The 20199-nt window shown below is 31.3% G+C and overlaps 8 protein-coding genes across 16 annotated transcripts; 6 read left to right on the plus strand and 2 right to left on the minus strand.

Moving 5' to 3' along the window:
* Positions 1-213: 213 nt before the first annotated feature.
* Positions 214-1249, plus strand: LOC143425885 (neuferricin). The gene is made up of 4 exons (XM_076898939.1): positions 214-532; positions 600-740; positions 810-996; positions 1060-1249. Exons 1-4 carry the CDS (start codon positions 214-216, stop codon positions 1244-1246), a joined length of 834 nt encoding a protein of 277 aa, XP_076755054.1. The 3' UTR covers positions 1247-1249.
* A 405-nt stretch (positions 1250-1654) lies between these two features.
* LOC143425917 (uncharacterized) lies at positions 1655-3240 on the minus strand. 2 transcript variants are annotated; one of them, XM_076898985.1, is made up of 4 exons: positions 3130-3240; positions 2769-3066; positions 2526-2627; positions 1655-2423 (listed from the first exon to the last, which is right to left on the minus strand). In XM_076898985.1, exons 2-4 carry the CDS (start codon positions 2792-2794, stop codon positions 2030-2032), a joined length of 522 nt encoding a protein of 173 aa, XP_076755100.1. In that variant the 5' UTR covers positions 2795-3066; positions 3130-3240; the 3' UTR covers positions 1655-2029. The 2 variants fall into 2 exon arrangements, with proteins under 2 accessions (XP_076755100.1, XP_076755101.1); XM_076898986.1 differs by having other exon boundaries at positions 2769-3006; positions 3099-3171.
* A 111-nt stretch (positions 3241-3351) lies between these two features.
* Positions 3352-8980, plus strand: Taf2 (TATA-box binding protein associated factor 2). 2 transcript variants are annotated; one of them, XM_076899163.1, is made up of 19 exons: positions 3352-3529; positions 3841-3895; positions 3971-4134; positions 4216-4432; positions 4507-4745; positions 4826-5047; positions 5132-5345; positions 5547-5798; positions 5877-6085; positions 6154-6393; positions 6475-6724; positions 6806-6946; positions 7032-7222; positions 7291-7502; positions 7582-7801; positions 7875-8028; positions 8089-8238; positions 8346-8522; positions 8601-8980. In XM_076899163.1, the coding sequence occupies exons 1-19, from the start codon at positions 3486-3488 to the stop codon at positions 8844-8846; spliced, it is 3597 nt and encodes a 1198-aa protein (XP_076755278.1). In that variant the 5' UTR covers positions 3352-3485; the 3' UTR covers positions 8847-8980. The 2 variants fall into 2 exon arrangements, with proteins under 2 accessions (XP_076755278.1, XP_076755279.1); XM_076899164.1 differs by having other exon boundaries at positions 8349-8522.
* On the plus strand, positions 8964-11497 carry LOC143426053 (transcription factor E2F5). Of its 4 annotated transcripts, XM_076899171.1 has the most exons (8): positions 8964-8980; positions 9376-9556; positions 9873-9982; positions 10088-10358; positions 10451-10671; positions 10915-11024; positions 11091-11144; positions 11233-11497. In XM_076899171.1, exons 2-8 carry the CDS (start codon positions 9449-9451, stop codon positions 11340-11342), a joined length of 984 nt encoding a protein of 327 aa, XP_076755286.1. In that variant the 5' UTR covers positions 8964-8980; positions 9376-9448; the 3' UTR covers positions 11343-11497. The 4 variants fall into 4 exon arrangements, with proteins under 4 accessions (XP_076755286.1, XP_076755288.1, XP_076755287.1 ...); XM_076899173.1 differs by lacking the exon at positions 8964-8980 and having other exon boundaries at positions 9311-9556; positions 11097-11144; XM_076899172.1 differs by lacking the exon at positions 8964-8980 and having other exon boundaries at positions 9311-9553.
* Positions 11498-12539: 1042 nt separating this feature from the next.
* On the plus strand, positions 12540-14359 carry LOC143426145 (mpv17-like protein). Of its 2 annotated transcripts, XM_076899353.1 has the most exons (4): positions 12540-12681; positions 13240-13511; positions 13583-13714; positions 13809-14355. In XM_076899353.1, exons 2-4 carry the CDS (start codon positions 13254-13256, stop codon positions 14070-14072), a joined length of 654 nt encoding a protein of 217 aa, XP_076755468.1. In that variant the 5' UTR covers positions 12540-12681; positions 13240-13253; the 3' UTR covers positions 14073-14355. The 2 variants fall into 2 exon arrangements, with proteins under 2 accessions (XP_076755468.1, XP_076755469.1); XM_076899354.1 differs by lacking the exon at positions 12540-12681 and having other exon boundaries at positions 13241-13511; positions 13809-14359.
* LOC143426146 (uncharacterized) lies at positions 12562-13086 on the plus strand. Its single transcript, XM_076899356.1, has 2 exons — positions 12562-12745; positions 12899-13086. The coding sequence occupies exons 1-2, from the start codon at positions 12562-12564 to the stop codon at positions 13048-13050; spliced, it is 336 nt and encodes a 111-aa protein (XP_076755471.1). The 3' UTR covers positions 13051-13086.
* A 129-nt stretch (positions 14360-14488) lies between the features above and the next one.
* On the plus strand, positions 14489-16553 carry LOC143425866 (uncharacterized). Of its 2 annotated transcripts, none has more exons than XM_076898916.1 (4): positions 14489-15015; positions 15093-15407; positions 15495-15722; positions 15814-16553. In XM_076898916.1, the coding sequence occupies exons 1-4, from the start codon at positions 14827-14829 to the stop codon at positions 16261-16263; spliced, it is 1182 nt and encodes a 393-aa protein (XP_076755031.1). In that variant the 5' UTR covers positions 14489-14826; the 3' UTR covers positions 16264-16553. The 2 variants fall into 2 exon arrangements, with proteins under 2 accessions (XP_076755031.1, XP_076755030.1); XM_076898915.1 differs by having other exon boundaries at positions 14490-15015; positions 15811-16553.
* On the minus strand, positions 16554-18751 carry LOC143425865 (uncharacterized). Of its 2 annotated transcripts, XM_076898914.1 has the most exons (7): positions 18598-18751; positions 18147-18506; positions 17886-18072; positions 17538-17696; positions 17116-17310; positions 16757-17020; positions 16554-16697 (listed from the first exon to the last, which is right to left on the minus strand). In XM_076898914.1, the coding sequence occupies exons 2-7, from the start codon at positions 18493-18495 to the stop codon at positions 16631-16633; spliced, it is 1221 nt and encodes a 406-aa protein (XP_076755029.1). In that variant the 5' UTR covers positions 18496-18506; positions 18598-18751; the 3' UTR covers positions 16554-16630. The 2 variants fall into 2 exon arrangements, with proteins under 2 accessions (XP_076755029.1, XP_076755027.1); XM_076898912.1 differs by lacking the exon at positions 18598-18751 and having other exon boundaries at positions 18147-18591.
* Positions 18752-20199: the final 1448 nt, after the last annotated feature.

Consider the following 20199-nt stretch of genomic DNA (forward strand, 5'->3'; position numbering starts at 1 on the left):
ACGCGTACTTCGCTTGAACATGATTACAAAAATTTCTATAGTTAGATTGCTATCATTATTTCAAACGCAATTAAATGACTCGTTATTATCGTTTGAAAAATAAATACAAATACTTGTTGATTTTGTAGTTTCTCGTTCTTTTCAGTATTGAATGCTTTTTCATTTACAGCCATATTTCCATTCTAAATAATTATTTACAAACTTTCATGAAATATGTTTTCTAAATATGTTTGGTTATTACCACTGTACGTTTCCATTTATTTATTATACTCGAACGATTATTTGAGCGACATTCGATTCAGTTTTGTGGACGAATGGATCGATACTATTAAAAATGTTTACTCTAATCTAAGTAGAAAATCAAATTTAGACTCAAACACGGACGCGAATGAAAAAGTCTTTACATCAAATGAACTTAAGAGATATACAAATTTGAAAGACGGTTTATATATCTCGATATTGGGTCAAGTTTTTGATGTTACAAAAGGTGCAAAACATTATGGTCCTGGTGAGACTTATCATGCATTCACTGGTATGTTCTACGATAAGACTGCACCTCCATAAGTGTGTAACATGCACAGATATTTATGTATTTATAGGTCGTGATGCATCTCTAGCATTTATTACGGGAGAATTTGATAATAAGGGTTTGACGGACGATATCTCTTCGTTATCAGGCCAGCAAGTTAAAGCACTGAACGAATGGGTCCAATTTTATAATAAAAATTATATCTATAAAGGTGTTTAAAATATTTTAGATGCAAATATATTTTCAGATGAATTTACATAATTTTCTTTTATGTTCATAGGAAAACTAAATGGTAGGTATTATAATGAACATGGTTTTCCAACTGAAGAATTTTACAATATACAAAGAATATTAATAAATGCTAAAGAGGAGCAAATCGAAGAAGAACATAAAAAACGAATGTTTCCACCTTGTAATGTAGAATGGAAACCAGATTCTGGAACTGTAGTATGGTGTACTAAAAGAAGGTGCATATAATATGTATCAAAATATTACATTTATTTAGAAATACTGATCTTTCTGTTCTTTAGTGGAGGAATAGAAAGGGATTGGGTTGGTGTACCAAGAATGCTATTCGAATCTCCAAATTCTAAAGAATACAGATGTGCCTGTGTTAAACTTAATAGCAAAGAATATGAAGAGACCAAGGGCATGCTCAGAGAATATTCTCAATGTCCAAAAACTTCAGTAAGATGTGCTTTGAAAAACGAAAGTTAATATTGCATTTAGCTAGTTTTACTATGTTTGATATTTATAAAAGTTTTTCTACAAAGGAAATGGTATTTTTGTACATCTTGATACAACAATTTAAAATATAATCGTATATAGTTTATGACACGAAAGATATATTATAGTTATTTTTATTTTTAAAAAATGTACACAATATATATTAAATAAATTTGAAACCATTTTTTCTTATACCTCTCTCTTCAGACTTAGCATTTTAGTTCAATAATTCATAAAATTGTTCATTATTGTTCAGAGTGCTTGATATGTTAATGATTAATGTTTTTACATTTATGCATAAAAAAGATAAATGTTAAATACATACATTCTATGTATATAAATACATAAAAATGATGTTACAAATGTGTTAATGAACTGTACACTTATGTAGTACCACAAATATTTTGAAAAATTACATTGACCTTCCTTAGTTCATTTATTACAACCCACAGTTACACAAGTGTTACAAAATATATAAATATCAAAACTTTTATCAACTGGTATGCAACCTTTCGATGATTTTGCTTTGTTATTCAAGTGCACTATTTAGCATATGAAATACAAAATAGTTGTTCCTGTATCTTCTTAGAATTCTTTTATTCTATAGTATGTATAGTATATATGTTGTATAAGTATCCTTTTTTATTATAGTAAATTAAATAGAAAACATTTCTATAAATAGAGCAAAAGGGAAATAAGTTTATTTCTTTAAAGGATATTCTACTTTAATTATAGAAGAAATTATGTTATACATCTTAACATTTATACACTTCCTCACTTAGCTTCGTTATCAACTTTTGTAGACGTTTCTGCCCTAATGCCATTCAATTTATCGAGTAATACCTGCATAGATATATATTTTCTTTTGAAATGAATCTTTGACCCAAAAACTCTTTTAATCTTTGCCCTCCTTTTTCTTAATTTAGAATCAGTTGGTTGCTCTTGAAATTGTATCATACGTTTATATCTTTTAACACTCATGTATATAATACCCTCGTTTGTATCATCTTTCTCTTCATAAATTGTTTCTAATGAATTCAATTTTCTCTTTATACTCCCTTTTACACTAAGTTTTGTACTATCACATTTTTTCTCTTCTTGTAGTCCTTTATTGCTATTATTATTCTCTATCTCTGAAAATGGTCTTTTCCTCGGCCTTAAGCTACATCTAAAAATATTGTGTAATATACTTATAGGAAGATATAATAACGCAGTATAATTGACATTTACTTATTAGAAGTTTGATAAAACATTATAAATATTATAATACCTTCTATTACGATTCTCAGTAGATGCATCTTTCACCGTAAGCATTTCTAAACCAGCCACTACTGCGGGTAGATTAGTATCGGCTGTATTAACGGCTTCTATTCTAAAAAAAGTATCATCCATATTGAAAAGAAATTTTTTTAGTCAATTGTTTTTATGAAAAGAAGGTGTATAGAATCACCTTGGTCTAATTAATTGTATTTAATTATTTTTATTAATTTAATTATAAAGCATTGCAACTTACGACGTTTCACATTGTTTCTTGTCCATTGCAAAATTTAAATGTGTATACACTTATTTGTAAATTACCTAAGATCTCAGTTACTTGTATTCATCATTCACAACTTTCACTAATACTATCGGTTACCAGAAGCCTTAAAGCTAACAATTATTTAGCATATCCGTGTATGCTTCAATGTTTCAGCATTTAAGAACTTTATGAAAAAATTGTCAGTGTGCAACCAGAGACACAACACCATTCACTGTAGTTTCGAAATTTGAAATTAGTTATTTGTTTACGGAACTATAAGTTGAAGCAGAAACTATATATCCCTGTATAGAAGTTGCCTATTACGATAGAGCAATCAGCTGAATGTATGCTACACTGTAATGCTTTATTCATAAAAATAACTATAAACAAATTTTAAAAGCTTCACAAAGTCATTGGTCTCGTTCAACTGTACACACATAAATCTGTTCTTTCCCGATTAAACTTTAGCTCCAAGACTAACAGCGCTCTCTTCAGTTTAACTATCAATTCAACCTAACCAATAACAAAACAGAAAAATGAAACGTCCCACCTTTATCCTAACATGCATCTAATGGCACATAGTTACATGAAAAGAAAGCTTTTACACATTAAAATGTCAAACATATATTCGTGCAAAATTAAATTTAATAAGTTATATGAATAAATATAAGTGTTGTCGAAGGAAAATAGTGATACCATATAAATGGAAAGATGAAGAAAGAAAGAACGGCCGATAATAGTCGACCATATAAATTATAAGTATCTCCAAATGTTTTGTACTGCAATTAAAAGTTGATTACAATTTGCCATTCTAGCAAATAAATGTCTCACGTAGCTTTTACTAACTGGTTCCGAGAACTAGTTGTAAAATGTCTTTAAAAAATACGCTAAGAATATCGTTTAACTTTAGTTTCATACATTATTGTGTTGAGGTTATGTTTACAAAATCTTGCATCTATAATTTTCATTATTTTATGACATTGTAACTACTCTGTGACAATAAAAGAAAGTTGTTTAATGTTTTATCTGATTTTAATTATTACTTGAAGTTTTCTTTGTATTATACAGCTCATCAAATATTGAGCCTCACAGGTATAAGTTTCCAAAGGAAGAGCATTATTGTAAGTGTAATAATTGCTGTTAAAATGAAACTTTATTTTAACTTAATATTTTACAAACGCCTGTTTCTTGCACAGGGATTTGTAGAATTAACAATTGTCCCGCTCAGGGATACATTGAGACTTGTGAATTTAAACGCTAAACAATGTAGAATTTATAGAGTATGTTTGAATGATACTTATGAAGCGCCATTTCAATACTTTGATCCATTTTTAGATATTTGCCAAGGAGATGGCAAACAGTAAGTGTTTAAACGATATTCAATATATTTGTATAGTAATATTTAATGTATATAAATGAATTTATTCACTATTTATTTCAGGAGATCATTGGAATTTTTTTCAACTATGCATTTGGCAGCTGCACAAAAGGTTGATCCAGATAATAATGCAGGAGAATTGGTTGTACAAATCCCACCAGATGCTGCGCATTTAGTTGCCGAGGGTAGAAGCCTACGGATTAGCATAGAATTCTCTTTAGAGCAACCTCAAGGCGGAGTACACTTTGTTGTACCAAATTGTGAAGGAACGTTGGCTGAGGTATATTTGTTGCATGTAAAAATTAGTTTTAATTTTAGTTTATGTCAGTATCAAATTATTCCTTTTGTCCTTAGAGAGGTGCACATATGTATACATATAGTTATGAAAATTCATCAAGATTATGGTTCCCATGTGTTGATAGCTTCGCGGAGCCATGTACTTGGAAATTAGAGTTCACTGTTGACGATTCTATGACAGCAGTGTCATGTGGTGATCTTGTAGAAGTTGTATATACTCCAGATATGCGTAGGAAAACTTTTCATTATGTTCTCAATACACCAGCATGTGCACCAAACATTGCACTTGCAGTGGGGTAAATGACATAGGTTTTATTTAGAGTAAATGGACTTCGTATTTATACAGAATATAATAATTATTGTCATTTGGTTTCAGACCATTTGAAATATTTGTTGACCCATACATGCATGAGGTAACACATTTTTGTTTGCCGCAATTGTTACCCTCATTGAAAGTCTCCGCGAAATACATGCACGAAGCATTTGAATTTTATGAAGAAACGTTATCAAACAGATATCCTTATTCTTGTTATAAGCAAGTTTTTGTAGACGAATTAGACGAAGACATAAATGCATACGCGACTATGAGTATTTTAAAGTAAGGAATTGTAATAAATAATTTCTATTAAATATTTTATAAAATAGCTGTACGATAATTAAAAAGAAACTTGCCTACTTACAGCACAAATTTATTACATTCAACTGCAATTATTGACCAAGTCTATATTACAAAGAAAGCTATGGCTCAAGCTGTTGCTGAACAATTTTTTGGTTGTTTTATATCCATGCAAAATTGGTCTGACACTTGGCTACCTAAAGGTATTTCAACATACTTAACAGGTTTATATGCCAAGAAATGCTTTGGGAATAATGAGTACAGAGAATGGATACAATCGGTAAATGAATCTTTTTACTCCTATGTATTCATTCTGAAACACCACACTGAGTGTCAAAGCGCATCGAAAAACACTTCAAATTTGATGGACTAAATCCCAAGATGTAAACAAATTCTGGGTATCTATATGTGGTGAAATCGATTAGCTGGCATAGTGTGGTGTTTGGAAGTAAATATAATATTGCATCATTGATATTTTTAGGAATTGCAAGAAGTTGTAAAATATGAAGAACAATTTGGGGGCATAATATTAGATTCCTCTCAACCACCAGCTCCATTACCTATCGCAGCTAATACGCCGGCACCGACACCTAGGGCACCAGATCCTGGATTTTATTTTCCCATAAGAAATTTACATACAATGTCCCCAAAGTATATTGAAGTACTTCGCAAAAAGGCGCATCTAGTTATTAGAATGTTAGAACACAGAATTGGGCAAGAGTTACTCCTACAGGTACATACTTTTACAAGTGCCCCAACATGTTTCAATCTTGATATTAAATAAAGCACAATTTATGTTATTACCTTTCAGGTTTTTAATAAACAGTTATCTCTTGCCGCTAATGCTGCACAACAAAAAATTGATTCTGGTTTATGGTCCCATATGTTAATTAGTACAAATGTGTTCACAAAAGCAATCTTTACTGTAACTGGTAAAGATATGGCAGTATTTATAGACCAGTGGGTTAGGACTGGTGGACATGCAAAATTTAGTTTAAGTTTTGTATTTAATAGGAAAAGGTATTTACATAGAAAATTTAACTTATAGTTTATTAAACTTCAATTACTATAAAACTTGTATTATATAGGAATACTGTAGAATTAGAAATTCGACAAGACACTACAAATCAGAGAGGAATTAGGAAATACGTTGGACCGCTTCTAGTTAATATTCAAGAATTAGACGGTACTTTTAAACACACGTTACAAATAGAAGGTACTATGGCAAAAGCGGACATAACGTGTCACAGTAAAAGTCGGAGAAATAAAAAGAAAAAAATTCCTTTATGTACCGGAGAAGAAGTAGACATGGATCTTTCTGCTATGGAGTAAGTATTATTTTAATACAATTCATGATAATTATTTCTATAATAAATCTTTACATGTATCCATTTTTCTTTCGTTTGTAGTGATTCTCCTGTATTGTGGATAAGATTAGACCCAGAAATGACACTACTACGTGCAGTCCAAATTGAACAACCTGATTATCAATGGCAATATCAGTTAAGGCACGAAAGAGATGTTACTGCACAATTAGAAGCTATTGAGGCTTTACAGAATCATGCAACACCTGCTACACGATTAGCATTGACTGATACCATAGAAAATGAACATTGTTATTACAAAGTTAGATTACGAGCAGCGCATTGTTTAACGAAGGTTATCTGAATTTTGAATATTTATATTTCAAAGTTGTTTATAAATACATATAATCTACTTATATCAGATATAATTGTGTAGGTAGCTAATGCAATGGTTGCAACATGGGCGGGCCCACCAGCAATGTTAGCCATATTTCGAAAATTGTTTGGCTCGGCTTCGTGTAGACGGATAATTAAACAGAACAACTTCTCAAATTTTCAACATTATTTTTTGCAAAAGGTTCAATTAATATACTCTTTGAGACAAATACAATTTGTTATCTTTTATCGTATATTTTAAATTTGTCTCTCTTATGCTTTTGCAGACTATACCTGTAGCAATGGCAGGTTTGCGTAATGCTCATGGTATTTGTCCACCAGAAGTCTTGAACTTTTTAATGGATTTATTTAAATATAATGACAACAGTAAAAATAGATATTCGGATAATTATTACAGAGCAGCATTGATCGAAGCCCTTGGAGCTACCGTTACCCCTGTAATAAGTGTGCAGCAAGGGTACAATGAACATTCAACAGAAAATTTCTATTATACTCTTATGATTTTTTAATAATGTATTTTTTTAGGACAGCTATCACTGCCGAATCTTTATCAATCGATACTAAAGCTATATTAGAAGAAGTTACAAGAAATTTAAATCTAGAAAAATTATTACCATGTTATAAGTACACGGTCAGTGTTGCTTGTTTGAAGGTCATACGAACTTTGCAAAAGTTTGGTCATCTTCCAAGTAATCCCCACCTTTTCAGAGCATATGCCGCGTATGGACAATTTATAGGTATATCAACATATTTTATATACATCACATTAATGTACACATTTTGATTGGTTTATAATTGTTCTTACAATCGTTGTAGATGTTAGAATCGCAGCGTTAGAGGCATTAGTTGATTTTACAAGAGTGGATGGCAAATGGGAAGATTTAGAATTTTTATTAGATATGATAGAAATGGATCCTCATCCTGGAGTACGGCACAGATTAGTAAGGCTTATGGTCGAAAACCCACCATTTGAAAAGGCACATAAACATCGTTTAGATCGTCCTGAATTTGTTGATCGTATATGGAATTTAATCAAGTGTGTTCAACTTCCGTTACTCTTTACTTGTATTTTCTTTCTAAGAATGCGTAACGTGAATTTATTGTTGCAGCGGTATGCTTTCTCACGATCCTAAAATCCGGTGCGATCTAGTCGATTTGTACTACACTTTGTATGGATCGAAGCGACCGCTTTGCCTTCCTATTCCTGAACTTGCTGCTATTACTAAACCAAAAAAAGCGGGACCACCAAGCCCAGAACAAGAAGTGAGTTAAAAGCTACAGGAATTCTCTTCCGAATAGTTATACTGACTCTATTTATTTCAGGTGAAACCAAACGTCACGCATATAAAACATGAGCCGATAGAAGTTGAAAGTACAAATGGACCAGGTAAAAGAAAACCATCGCCTATTAAAGATATTCCAGGCCCGTCTAATTTAGTAGATTATGGTCCAGAAACAAAGAGGCAGAAACAGGTAACTAACATAAGACGTGTTAATGGAACATAAAAATCGACAATCTTTCACAATTGACATGGTAAAATTATAATATATTTATATTGAGTTTGTATATTTATATTGAGAAGGATGATCGAACGCCTCCCGTAACTGCTGACGGAAAGGTAAAATCAGAATACTATAGTGATAACTCCGTATCACTGCCTGGTATTATGGGTACGTCAGGACCGGTTGGTTTCGAACCAGGAATGTTCAAGAAAGAAACGGAAGACCATAAACAGAAGAGTGACTCCGTTAATAAGGTAAATCGTGTTAAAACTTTTATTTATCGATGTCTAATTTATCAGATCTTTCATACGTGCGTATGATTTATTTCATAGAATAAGAAAAAGAAGAAGGACAAAAAGAAGCATAAGCACAAGCATAAGCATAAACACGATCACAAGCACGGTAAAGATAAAGATAAAAAGGACAAAGAAAAGGATAAAGTTAAGGAAAAAGACAAAGAGAAAGATAAAAGTAAAGACTCTTCCGCTTTAAAAATCAAAGAGGAGACTCTAAGCTCGGCAAGTTCGAGTCTCAGTCCGGACACAACGACTGTCACTAATGAATTTATTTTCCCATAGTAAAATATTAAACTACTTATCATATCACGCTAGTTGATTAAGACTAGCATTGTTTGTATCTTATATAATTTTTATATAATTTAAGACACGCATTCTAATACATCATGGAACCAGAACGTTGATCATCAACTACTGTAAATATACATTTTTAAATATATTATATAAAGGATATTTTCATTTATTTTGTTAAATAAAATGTCTAAAATCAACGTTGTTTTCATTCTGCTTTGTTCTCACCACGAATCGAATGACAGAATCGATTTTGTTAAGTATAAAAAATAAACCATGGGGCAGCGGAAAATATTAAGGAATTAAATAAAATTGATTAAATATAGTTCGCAAACACGTTAAAGAATATCTATAAGTAAAAAGTTGTAGTTCAGGTTTTTTCCCGTGAAACAGTATTTTAAATTAAAATGTAATCTGATAAGGAAACGTGAGTAATCATTTACAAATACAGAGAACTTTTTAACGTTTTCCCGACACTAGAGACGCGCTCATATTTAAATACTTCCTGCGCATTAACTAGGATGGCGTCCGTGGTGTTGCGGCAATTTCGAAGGGAATAGTGAGTTTTGAAAATTTTGACAACGACCTCGAGAATGGCAGATAATCAACAAAGTAGATTTGAAAAGTCCCTCGGCCTGTTAACAACACGTTTCGTCACTCTATTACAGAAAGCAAAGGACGGTGTCCTCGATTTAAAAGTAGTAAGTGCTTTCACAAACGGTTGGATATAAAAAGTTAACCTACTTGCTAGGTTAAGTTATCGCGGGCGTTCACGCCATTGCTAGCTTGCGGGAATTTTGAAATAAGTATCGTTCATTCAAATATTTCTAATTCTCTCGTAATTGTTTCCTAAAGGATATCGCCCCTGCTCCGCGAAATTATTCCAATCTAACGATAGACAATGGATACGCCGCGAGTTTTTATATCTCAACGTGTTATCCTACATAACCTATAAAATAGAACGATAGCTATTGTGTACGTTCGATAACACACGATAGTGAATTTATGATATTCTAGGCTGCCGATATCTTGGAAGTTCGGCAAAAAAGGCGTATTTACGATATTACTAATGTTCTTGAAGGTATTGGACTTATTGAAAAGAAAAGCAAAAACAGTATCCAATGGAAGTATGTTCCTCTTCTGTTCATCATTTACAAGATATCTTTTCCATACTTTTTAAAAATACATAGTTGCATTTTCCAAAAAATGTAATATTTTTAATATACCATCAGGGGAGCTGGCCCTGGTTGTAACACTCAAGAAGTTGGTGAAAAATTAACTGACTTAAAGGATGAAATAAGAAAATTAGAGGACCATGAACAATTATTAGATATGCATACTCAATGGATTCAACAAAGTATAAAGAATATAGAAAATGATATAATTAATAGGAAATATGCATATATTACTTATGAGGATGTTAAAGAAAATTTTCCAGATGATTTTGTATTAGGAATTCAAGCCCCTGATGATACAGAATTAAGCGTACCAAATATAACACAAGTATTAATTTCTCTTAAACAAATAGATATTTCAAATAATTTTAAATATCTTGACATAAGTATATTTTATTAATTTCGTTTTTTAACTAATAGAACTCTGAGGAGGAAGACAAAGAAATAAATTATGAAATGTTTCTGAAAAGTAGTTCAGGAGAAATTAAGGTATATATGATTCAACCGGAACTTGCGAAGACTTATGATAATAAAATATTGGAGTTGAGATTACAAGAAGAGGCAAAAGGTATAAAAAGAGTAAAAGAGGAAGAGGAGAAAAAAGATGAAACACCTGTCAAACCAAAGAGGAGAGTTGGAAGGTAAAAACAATGTTGTAGATGTGAAAAAAAAAAAGAAGCTTGCTCTATTCGCATCAAAAATAGTAAAGTAATATTTTTGACCTGCAAAGAGCATAGAGTAATTTGATCTGTATAGGGGTAAATAGATATTAAGAAAACATCTATTCTATTGGTACAGATCGTACAGTGTTTTCATCATGAACAAATTCATTGTTATAATTTAAAATTCATTGTTATAACTCTGAAAGTAATTTTTAATTTTAGGCCTCCAAAAGGAGCTGTTAAACCTGACCCTGTTATATCCGATGAGGATGAAGAAGATGACGCGGAGTTAATAGAAGCGAAAATAGTACTTCGAGATGTTAACACATCAGGTAAATAATGCTAAATTCTGAAACGTAAGTATAGTATTTAATATTGTATTTCAATAAATATTATAGTTTCAGATATTCCTCAAAAAGACTTAGAGTTATTTGATGAAATTTATTCTGACAGTAAGTAAAAAACTGTTCGATACTCTCTGCTAAAAGCTACAATAAATATTAAGTATTAACATGATTTCGTAAATTTCATTTTTTTCAGTTTATGGACCATTAGTAAGATTAAGTCCACCGCCCAGTGAAAAAGATTACCACTTTAATCTTAGCGAAAATGAAGGAATTTGTGATTTATTTGATATCACAGCAAAATGAGTTACAAGTTACATAGTTTAAATAATCGGATGGTTTACATAATTCAGACTGTGCCAATAATGTGCAAGATTGCAGAAAAAATTTGTTGACAATTTCTGAAGGCTGTTCTGTGTATATAATTTTAAAGAATGGATATGGATAATGATCATTGAATACATGCAGTATTTTTTTATTAGTAGAAATAAAAGAAAAAAATAATACAAGTTATAGAAAGAAAGTGTTTATATGTAATGGTCGATTTTTGGTTTGTTGAATTTTTATTTAACAAAATAGTAGGGATTCTATATATAAATTTTGACAGATTTCTTATAATCTATAACATGTGATTTATTTCTATGGCTTTGCTTGCAAACTGTACCTTTATATGCATAAAGAACGCGAAAGTGTTTTTACTTGATTGCATATAAAGGAAATATTAAGGAAATTAATATTTTTACTACTGTTATAATCAAATATGTAGGCATTGTTTTTATAAACTTTGTATACGTTTGATGAAGCTACGTAACCTTTTTTTACGTATCTGTTTAGATAAAAGAAAGTTGTTCAAGACAATGTAAAATGTACATTTTGTACATTATTATGATAGACAAACATAGAGGTATCTGTAATTTCTTTCTTTTATAATGTACTTTACCCGTTATAGGTTCTATGATTGTTACTCTGCATTCAACGAGACTAATCGAATCTGTGAATATAGTTATTTAAGCGAAATAAATTGAGATGGAAATATGGTACAAGTGAAGAGACCAAGAAATTATAAGTTTACTTTATAATAAAGTCGTGTCCTCACGCTGTTACACGTGCTTATGTAATTATAAAAGAGGAAAATGTATTTTAACCTACGAGTACTTTATTTGAAACATTTGCTCGCGTACCTTTTTAAAACACACCGGTACAAAAACCTTGTCTAAAACTTATTTTGACTTGGTGGGACTCGGTTCCTCAAGTCTCGACGTTATCTTGATCTTGTAATGCATCGTCCATGAATATTGTCCGCTCGTACGTAATCTAAAGGCGAAGAAGCGTAGTCACTTGTACGATATAATAGACTATCGGGAAAATTACATTGGAAAGACACGAAATTATCAAGGACAGATAAGAATGGATCGACCAGTTTCGTCATCGACTCGGTACATTTTGCGCGTGCCGAATATAAGTCTCCCCTGATATTAGCCATTGCCAGTATGCGCGTTTTCCCGCGGTAGTGAATCATCTCCAAATGTGTGAACCCTACGTGATTGTTGCTCAACACAAATCCGCGGTGCAGCGAGTTTCCTCGCGTCACGTTCAAACAGACCGCGGTAACAATATCAACGTCTCCTCTATTTATCAAAGAAAGGTACGAAACGTACGACAGAAAGCGTACAAAATGATTTGTTACGATTTAAAGAAACGCACTAGCGGTACTCGAAGTCGGAACATTTGATGTTTCGCTAGTGTTATCAGTTTCGTTAATTTAATATGGTGTTATACGGTGTAATTGAGTAATTATGCTGAACGATATGGTCAATGACAATTCAGCTGATATAGTATCTAAATGATTTCGTCGACCGTAGCACGCGTCTACGTGGAAGAAAACTTCTCTATTTCTGAAACACTGATTGCATGCGCCTCTCCTGTTTGGCGCGCAGCATCGTTCCCTCCGAACCGATTTGTTGTCACGTGTCACGAACAAAGAAAATCCGTGAAATTTACAAAATCCACTTGAAAGAAATTGATAAGAATTGTAAATTACATAATAATGTATTCGGTGCGCCAGTACAGACACACTCTACAAAATAACAGCTAGATTTTTTCATTTGATTATTCAGGTTCAAATTTTATACGATTCGTACGTATCGTCGCTAAATACGATAATATTATACTCCGCTAATAATTGAAATTCTTTTTATTTTAGTGACAACCATAAAAATGCGTATCATTTTCGTAAAATTCCGCGAGGTCTCGAAAAAGTACCCCGTTGTAAGAGGGATGATCTCTTATACCATTATATGGCCAGCTGGATGTTTAATGCAACAAAAATTAATAGGAAAAGATGAATTAAATTACGGTCAAGCATTGAGATTTAGTTTGTATGGTGGGTTTTTTGTAGCCCCAACATTATATTGTTGGTTAAGATGCTCTTCATACTTTTGGCCAAAGTCAGATTTGAAATCTGCAATTACTAAAGTATATTCAAATAAATAAGAATGACTTGACGTGTGCAAAATATAATGTTAATATCTCATATTTATTTTCAGGCTCTAGTAGAACAAGTCACGTATAGCCCTGCTGCGATGTGTTGCTTTTTCTTTGGAATAAACTTACTTGAACTGAAACCAGTATCCGAATGCATTGATGAAGTTAAACAAAAATTCTGGCCTACTTATAAAGTAGAGAATGCTTTATCGTATCTATAATATGAGTGATAAATATTTATTGTGTCAGAAATAAGGAAAGAATTAAAGATAATTAATCTTTTTTTAGGTCGGTGTCTGCGTTTGGCCAATTCTACAAACAGTCAACTTCTTCTTTGTTCCAGAACACAATCGCGTAGTTTATGTAAGCTTTTGTAGTTTAATGTGGACATCTTTTCTCGCGTATATGAAAACTAGGGAAGCTAAGAAACAAAAGAAGGAAGCAGTGAATGACAATAATCCTAAACAAAAAGATCATCTTGAAAATAGTATTAATATCCAATCTGCTAATCAAGCAGAAGGTAAAAGTAAAAAGGTATCTTTTACACGATGAAGTTTATATAAAGAATTTTATTTAGCTCAATTGATTAATTTATATATATGAAAAACAATATTTATTGTTTATAGTACGCAAAGTAAACTAAAAAATCCAAGTATACATATGTAAATGTATAGGTGTGGTTTGTATATTTGTATTATAATAGGTGAAATTATTTAAATGGACGATTGTTGGAGGTCATGAAATTATAGAAAAAAATTATTTTATTGTTAAAATTTTCGAGTGATATTTATTGTGACTTTATTGTTGATAATAACATATATTTATTGCCTGTCGGATTAAATAAATTATTGTTAAATAACCTCTTTATTTTCCCATTGTTTTTAATTATCCGTTTTAGTGGATCTTAAATTCATTTAAACTAAAAATCAAATTGCTTACTCAAATTAAATATTAAAATACTTTATCGATTAGTTCTTCTATCGATTTTATTTCGTAAATTCAATATGGCTACGTTGACGATCGGAGGTTCAAATTATCCTAAGTTATCAAATACAAAGAGAAATATCTACTAAAAATTATTTAAGCAAAAAATATGCGAGTTTTCGTGTATATTTTGGGAAATATATGGTATTAAAAGTGAAAAATCCAATAATACACAAATATACAAATATACGATATACAACGAGATGAGGTTACGACAAAAGTTTTGTATATAGTGACGACTAAAAATTAAAAAAAAAAAACTATTTTTTTTTTAAATATCTTTCGTTCTGTCTTTTTCTTTCTCTCTTCTAAATGTTAAGAAATGGCTCGTTCCTCAGTATCAGCGCAATGTGACTTAATTGCATCGTATATGGATGGCGTTCATGTTAAAATTGCAGAGGCCTATAAACCACCGAGAAAAGTATGTTTACCAGCCGCATATAACAATAAACTACCAGACGTAACGAAATTAACCTATGACTTCAGCTTGGAACGATCAGTACTTGAAAAGGTTTGGTACTAAGTTGCATTAGTTGAGTACACCCTTGGGTCATTATTAGTTGAAATAAATAATCAGCTGATTTGTAGATGACAGAGTGGCGTAATGTTAGACAAGCAAATATGAAAGCGCGGTATGCAAGATTAGAAGAGAAGAAAAAGAAAGAGAAAAAAGAATTTTCACCACCACCGCCACCGCCATTGCCAGATATAGTAAAGCCTATAAACGCACCTGTGCCTGAAACAACAATTCTTACCCCGCAGCCTTTATCTCCACCTGCCAATGATCTTCAAGATCATATAAAAGTAAATGGTCTTAACTTTGCCGACTTTGATAACGATACAAGCAGTCCATTTGACAATATGGAATTAAAAACAATTAATGACATGGAAGAACTTGCTCAGGTTATTAAATTACCATATTATTACAATAATTGTTTAATAAATGATAAATGTAACATAAATTGAACATATTTATTACTCATATTTTAGGTATTACAGCCTACATCTCAATGGGTGCAACCAGTAAAACTGCAAGGTATTCTGAATGACTTAACTGTTAATGATCAGTCGGAAACTCATGTACAGGAAAAGAATGATAACGTCAAAAATGAAGCAAATGATCAAGAGGAAATTAATGAGCAAGAAAACACAAAGCATCGTAGTGTATCTACGATTGTACAAGAACTTCAGCGAGATTTAAAAAGGCCTTTCATGGAGGTATAATAGTATTTTTTATAAACATGCTATGTATCCCTAAAAATTAAAATCTACCTTTAAACTATTTATTTAATATATTTATATGTAGCAGGATAGAAAGTCTTGGCCAAATTTAGAATGTCCTGATACTAGTTCTCATGTGATACTAAAGCAAGAAGAGACAATGATGACGAATCACGTTACTCTTATGAACTTGTTGTTGGATTTAACCGAAGGAGAGAAAAAGTTAGCTCGTCACTTGCACGATATGGGATTTTCTTTATCAAGAGCTTCTCGCGCTATACGCGATTTAGGTGGTCAAGATAATAAGAAAATTGTAGAATATTTATTAGCTGTACAATCTCTTGAGGAAACGGGTATTTCTGGAGAGGATGCAGAGAAAGCTCTTGCTGTTACAGAGTATAATCAAGAGAAAGCTAAAATTTACTATAAAAATCTGTGTACCTTACGAGATTTAGGTTTCCCTGAAGAAGAAGCATCTGCTGCACTTTTAAAATGTAACATGGATCGCGATAGAGCCTTAGATCTTCTTATAGCTTGAACTTAAAACAATGTAAAAAAAATAATCCTTAAAAGTGGTCTAAACAAATTTTTTTACTGCACAAAGAGTTTAAATTTACTTAACAAGTGAAATAATTAGAGATTATAAAAAAAGATGTTATTTTTAACAGTAATTTATGTGCGATAAATAAAATAGCTGTAATTCTTTCATGTGATGGAAGTACAAGGTACTAGCCATTGTAAGATAAAATGAAATGTAAATGTTTCGATATTTTTTAATATACATAAAGTGATGCCGAGAAGTGTTTAAAGTATTATAAATGATAAAAATTTTTTTTTTTTAGTTTAATTTGAAAACATTAAATTCTTTTATTTTTTTACAGAATTATTTTATATACAAAATACCATTAATTTATACAATGCCAGTCATATTTGACTGTCATATTGGAATGTTTAGAAAACTCAGATGCGCATCTGTAAAGTTAAAGTGAATTTGATATTAAATCTATGTCTACAGATGATATTTGTCTTACCTTTTACAACAACATAATGCAGTTGTTATTATAGACTCTATATGACGAATAACACCAACTAAAATCCAAGCTTCTGTAAAGATTGGTTGTTGGCATTGAGAGTTTACACAAATACTAGTTGGACCATTTGTTAACAAATTACACAAAGCATAGTTCATAGAATACATTGTGAAATCAATTTTCTGAAAGTTCTTTATTGGTATTGGCTCGTATTGAATGCTTATGTTTATAGGTGGTGCAGAGATATTAAGTGTATGTTTATACCTGAAATTCAGTATCAAACGATTTATGGTTTAAGTGTCAAAGGTAACTGAGCATTTGTTAGAGATAACAGGAATCAGAGAAAAGTTTGTAATTACCTTTCAGTATAAACTTTTCTTAAAGCTAACTCCCACAAGGGAATAACTGTATTTTCATGTACATTATGAACTTTCAAGAGCTGACGTGGTAACTCAATTATGATATCAATATCCTTCCCATGTAATGCATTTATTTTTACCATTAATTTTATATTTGTATGTAATGTTGTGTTCTCACAATGCATTGTAAAACATCTGTGATTATATGTATGTATTTTATAGATTCGATACAACAAATATTTATATAGATCTATTATTGAAAAATTAAATAAAATACAAGATCGTGTTCTAAACAAATTTATTTAAGAAATTTCTTAAATATACCTAAAGGTATATATATCTAATATATATTTCATGTGTAATGCACTTTGTTAAATTATTTAAAAGTTATGGATATATCATGCACATCAAAACATGCTTACCCATAGCCTAAAATATTTCTATGATTTTCAATAAGCGTATCTTGAACTTGAGAAATTAATTGATAAAGAAGTGGATAAGACAAATAATTCAAATACATATTTGCATCGAATCTAATGCAGGGGGATGATACAAATCCATTCAAAGGCAAATATCTTAGCCTATATACGAAATTCTGTATTAAATAATATCACTTAAAATGTTCGCAAACACCTACCGATTATAAATTAACACATTTTGTAAAAAATACTTAAAGCTAGGTCTTTTTCTTCCTCATATAATGTAATATATTCGTATGTAACTGGAGCAAAGTGTGTTAATTTAACATGATGATTGTTTAATATAACAACCTGTTAGAGCACACTGAAATTATTGCTAATTGTGGTGATAAGGTCAACCTATTTGGCAGTTCTTTTAAACGATTATTATCTGCATTTAATTCCTTTAATTTAGGTAGGGAACCAATCCATTCCGGTAGTGCAACAAATTTGTTCCAGGAAATGGATAAGATCTCTAAATTATGCATTTTACTCATTTCTATAACAGTCGTATTATCAAGAATAACATTAGAATTATAAATTTGAAACTTGTATCAGCTAAGATCGACTCACCAACTGGTAATTTGTCTATAAAGTTCTGGTTTAATAACAAAGACTTTAGGTTGATTAAATTTCCTGTACAAGAAGGTAATTGCTCCAATTTATTAGCACTCAAATCAAGAACTACTAATTGAGTCATCTGACAAAGTTGTGGAGGCACTTCTTTGATCAGATTTCCATAGACATATAAATTAGTAACATTGAACAGTTCTTTAATCCAAGGTGGTAACGTAGTGAGCTTATTCCATTTCAAATATATCTCTTGTATATGACTCCCATAATCTCTTATCACTTCAGGGAATTCCGTGAGACCTCGACAATTCCAGTGTAATATTACCTTGTTTTTGATTTCATTCACCATTTCTGTGGAATCTGAGTCCATTTTTAAACAAATTTAATCAAAATTGGTTTTACATAGAAAATTGAAGGAGTAGATTCTGAATTTCTGAGGTTGGCAACCAACCTTCAATGTAGGCTCAAAATAACTTGGCCTGCTTAAAAGATTTATATTAATAACCTTTTGTACAGTGCAACAATGGTTTTGTGCTGTATTTTTTAATTGCCTTCTATTTATGATAGAATGTGTTCATAATATACAAATTTACATAAGCAAATACAAAAAAAGAGTAAGCATACACATGATCTTTTAAAAGCACATACCCCGACAACAAAACTTTGTAACAGTAAGAGCACTGTGACGTTTCTTGCGCCGCGTGACATCACTTCCATAATTATTTACGTCTGCACTCGCCGATGGTTGTGATGCCACGCGGTAACACCATATTCAAATATCCCTCAATGGGGGAAAAGCTCGCGTGTCATAAAATAATAATTACTTTCTTGAGAAATGTTTATAAAATCTGAACAAGAAAGCCAGCACAGACTGTCAAATGGAATATACAATGTTTAATTATGTTGATGTAACAAAATATTTATATTTAGAAATATCGAAGCTCTTAAACTTAATTCAACTTATAATTAATATATTTTTATTTCTGTCTGTATATTTAATATAATATAATTTAATATAATATATTATTGCAGCAGATTTCCGTTTACTTCTGCCACGCTATATTATCTTGTACGAATAATCTTTTCTTTCTACGTGGTATTAAATCGAATGTCGTGAAATCCAAATGCTAAAACAGAAATACAAGTATGTAAAAAAAGTGATTTTATCATTTTCAACGTAAATTATTCAGGATAGGTTCGTGCATTCAAAATATTCATATAGCGTTATTGTTGTTTCTTCCAACCTGTTCTATCATTTTGCGTTGAAAAAATAAGCCAAAATTTATAGAAGAAATTGACTGCCTTTATATACTAAGTGTAAGTGCAAGCGCTGACGTTCCTCCCTCTAGCAAGCCAAGTTTGATATTAAAGTTTGTATAAACAAAATTGCCCTTCATATAAAAAACGTGAGTAGCAGCCGTTAACCAATCAGATCGCTCGCAGCATCGACACGGGGTGGCTATTGTTCGTTTCAACTCTAATTGGTTAACGCTTTTCAAGCGAAAGATCTGATTGGTTAACGGTTGGGCCTACGTTTGGGTATATAAGGACATGGATTTTTTACACAATCGGTAGTGTTAATCTTGACTTGACGCGGGAAGGACATAGCAACGAAACATCTCCAATTCAATAAACTCTTAAGAATTCTACAAATAATCAACTGGGGTTCACTAAACATATAAACTGTACTTATCAGTACAATAGAAAACGTAGATATAAAATAACTCTCCTTCAAGAAATTTACAAATAAATCGAGATTCGCTGATCATACAAGCTATACGAAGAACTATTAGCTACGCAACAACGATCATCTCGATAGATTAGTGAGTACAATTGTATATTTGTTCTTGCTAAGATGCATTTGAGTTTGAAATAGCGATTGTGTTAATGTTCGAATGCGCACGCGTCGAGATTCAAATCCCGTGTTGAATAATTCAAGCTGTCATGGCGGTAGCGTCTTTTCTCATCTTTGCTTTAAATTTTCATTTTCAAGTTTTGATATTGATTGAGTTGCGTATATATGGTATTCTAGAAACATAATTTCAATTTGGTG

The sequence above is a fragment of the Xylocopa sonorina genome, chromosome 8 (assembly GCF_050948175.1).
Source record: "Xylocopa sonorina isolate GNS202 chromosome 8, iyXylSono1_principal, whole genome shotgun sequence".
Lineage (NCBI taxonomy): Eukaryota > Metazoa > Arthropoda > Insecta > Hymenoptera > Apidae > Xylocopa > Xylocopa sonorina.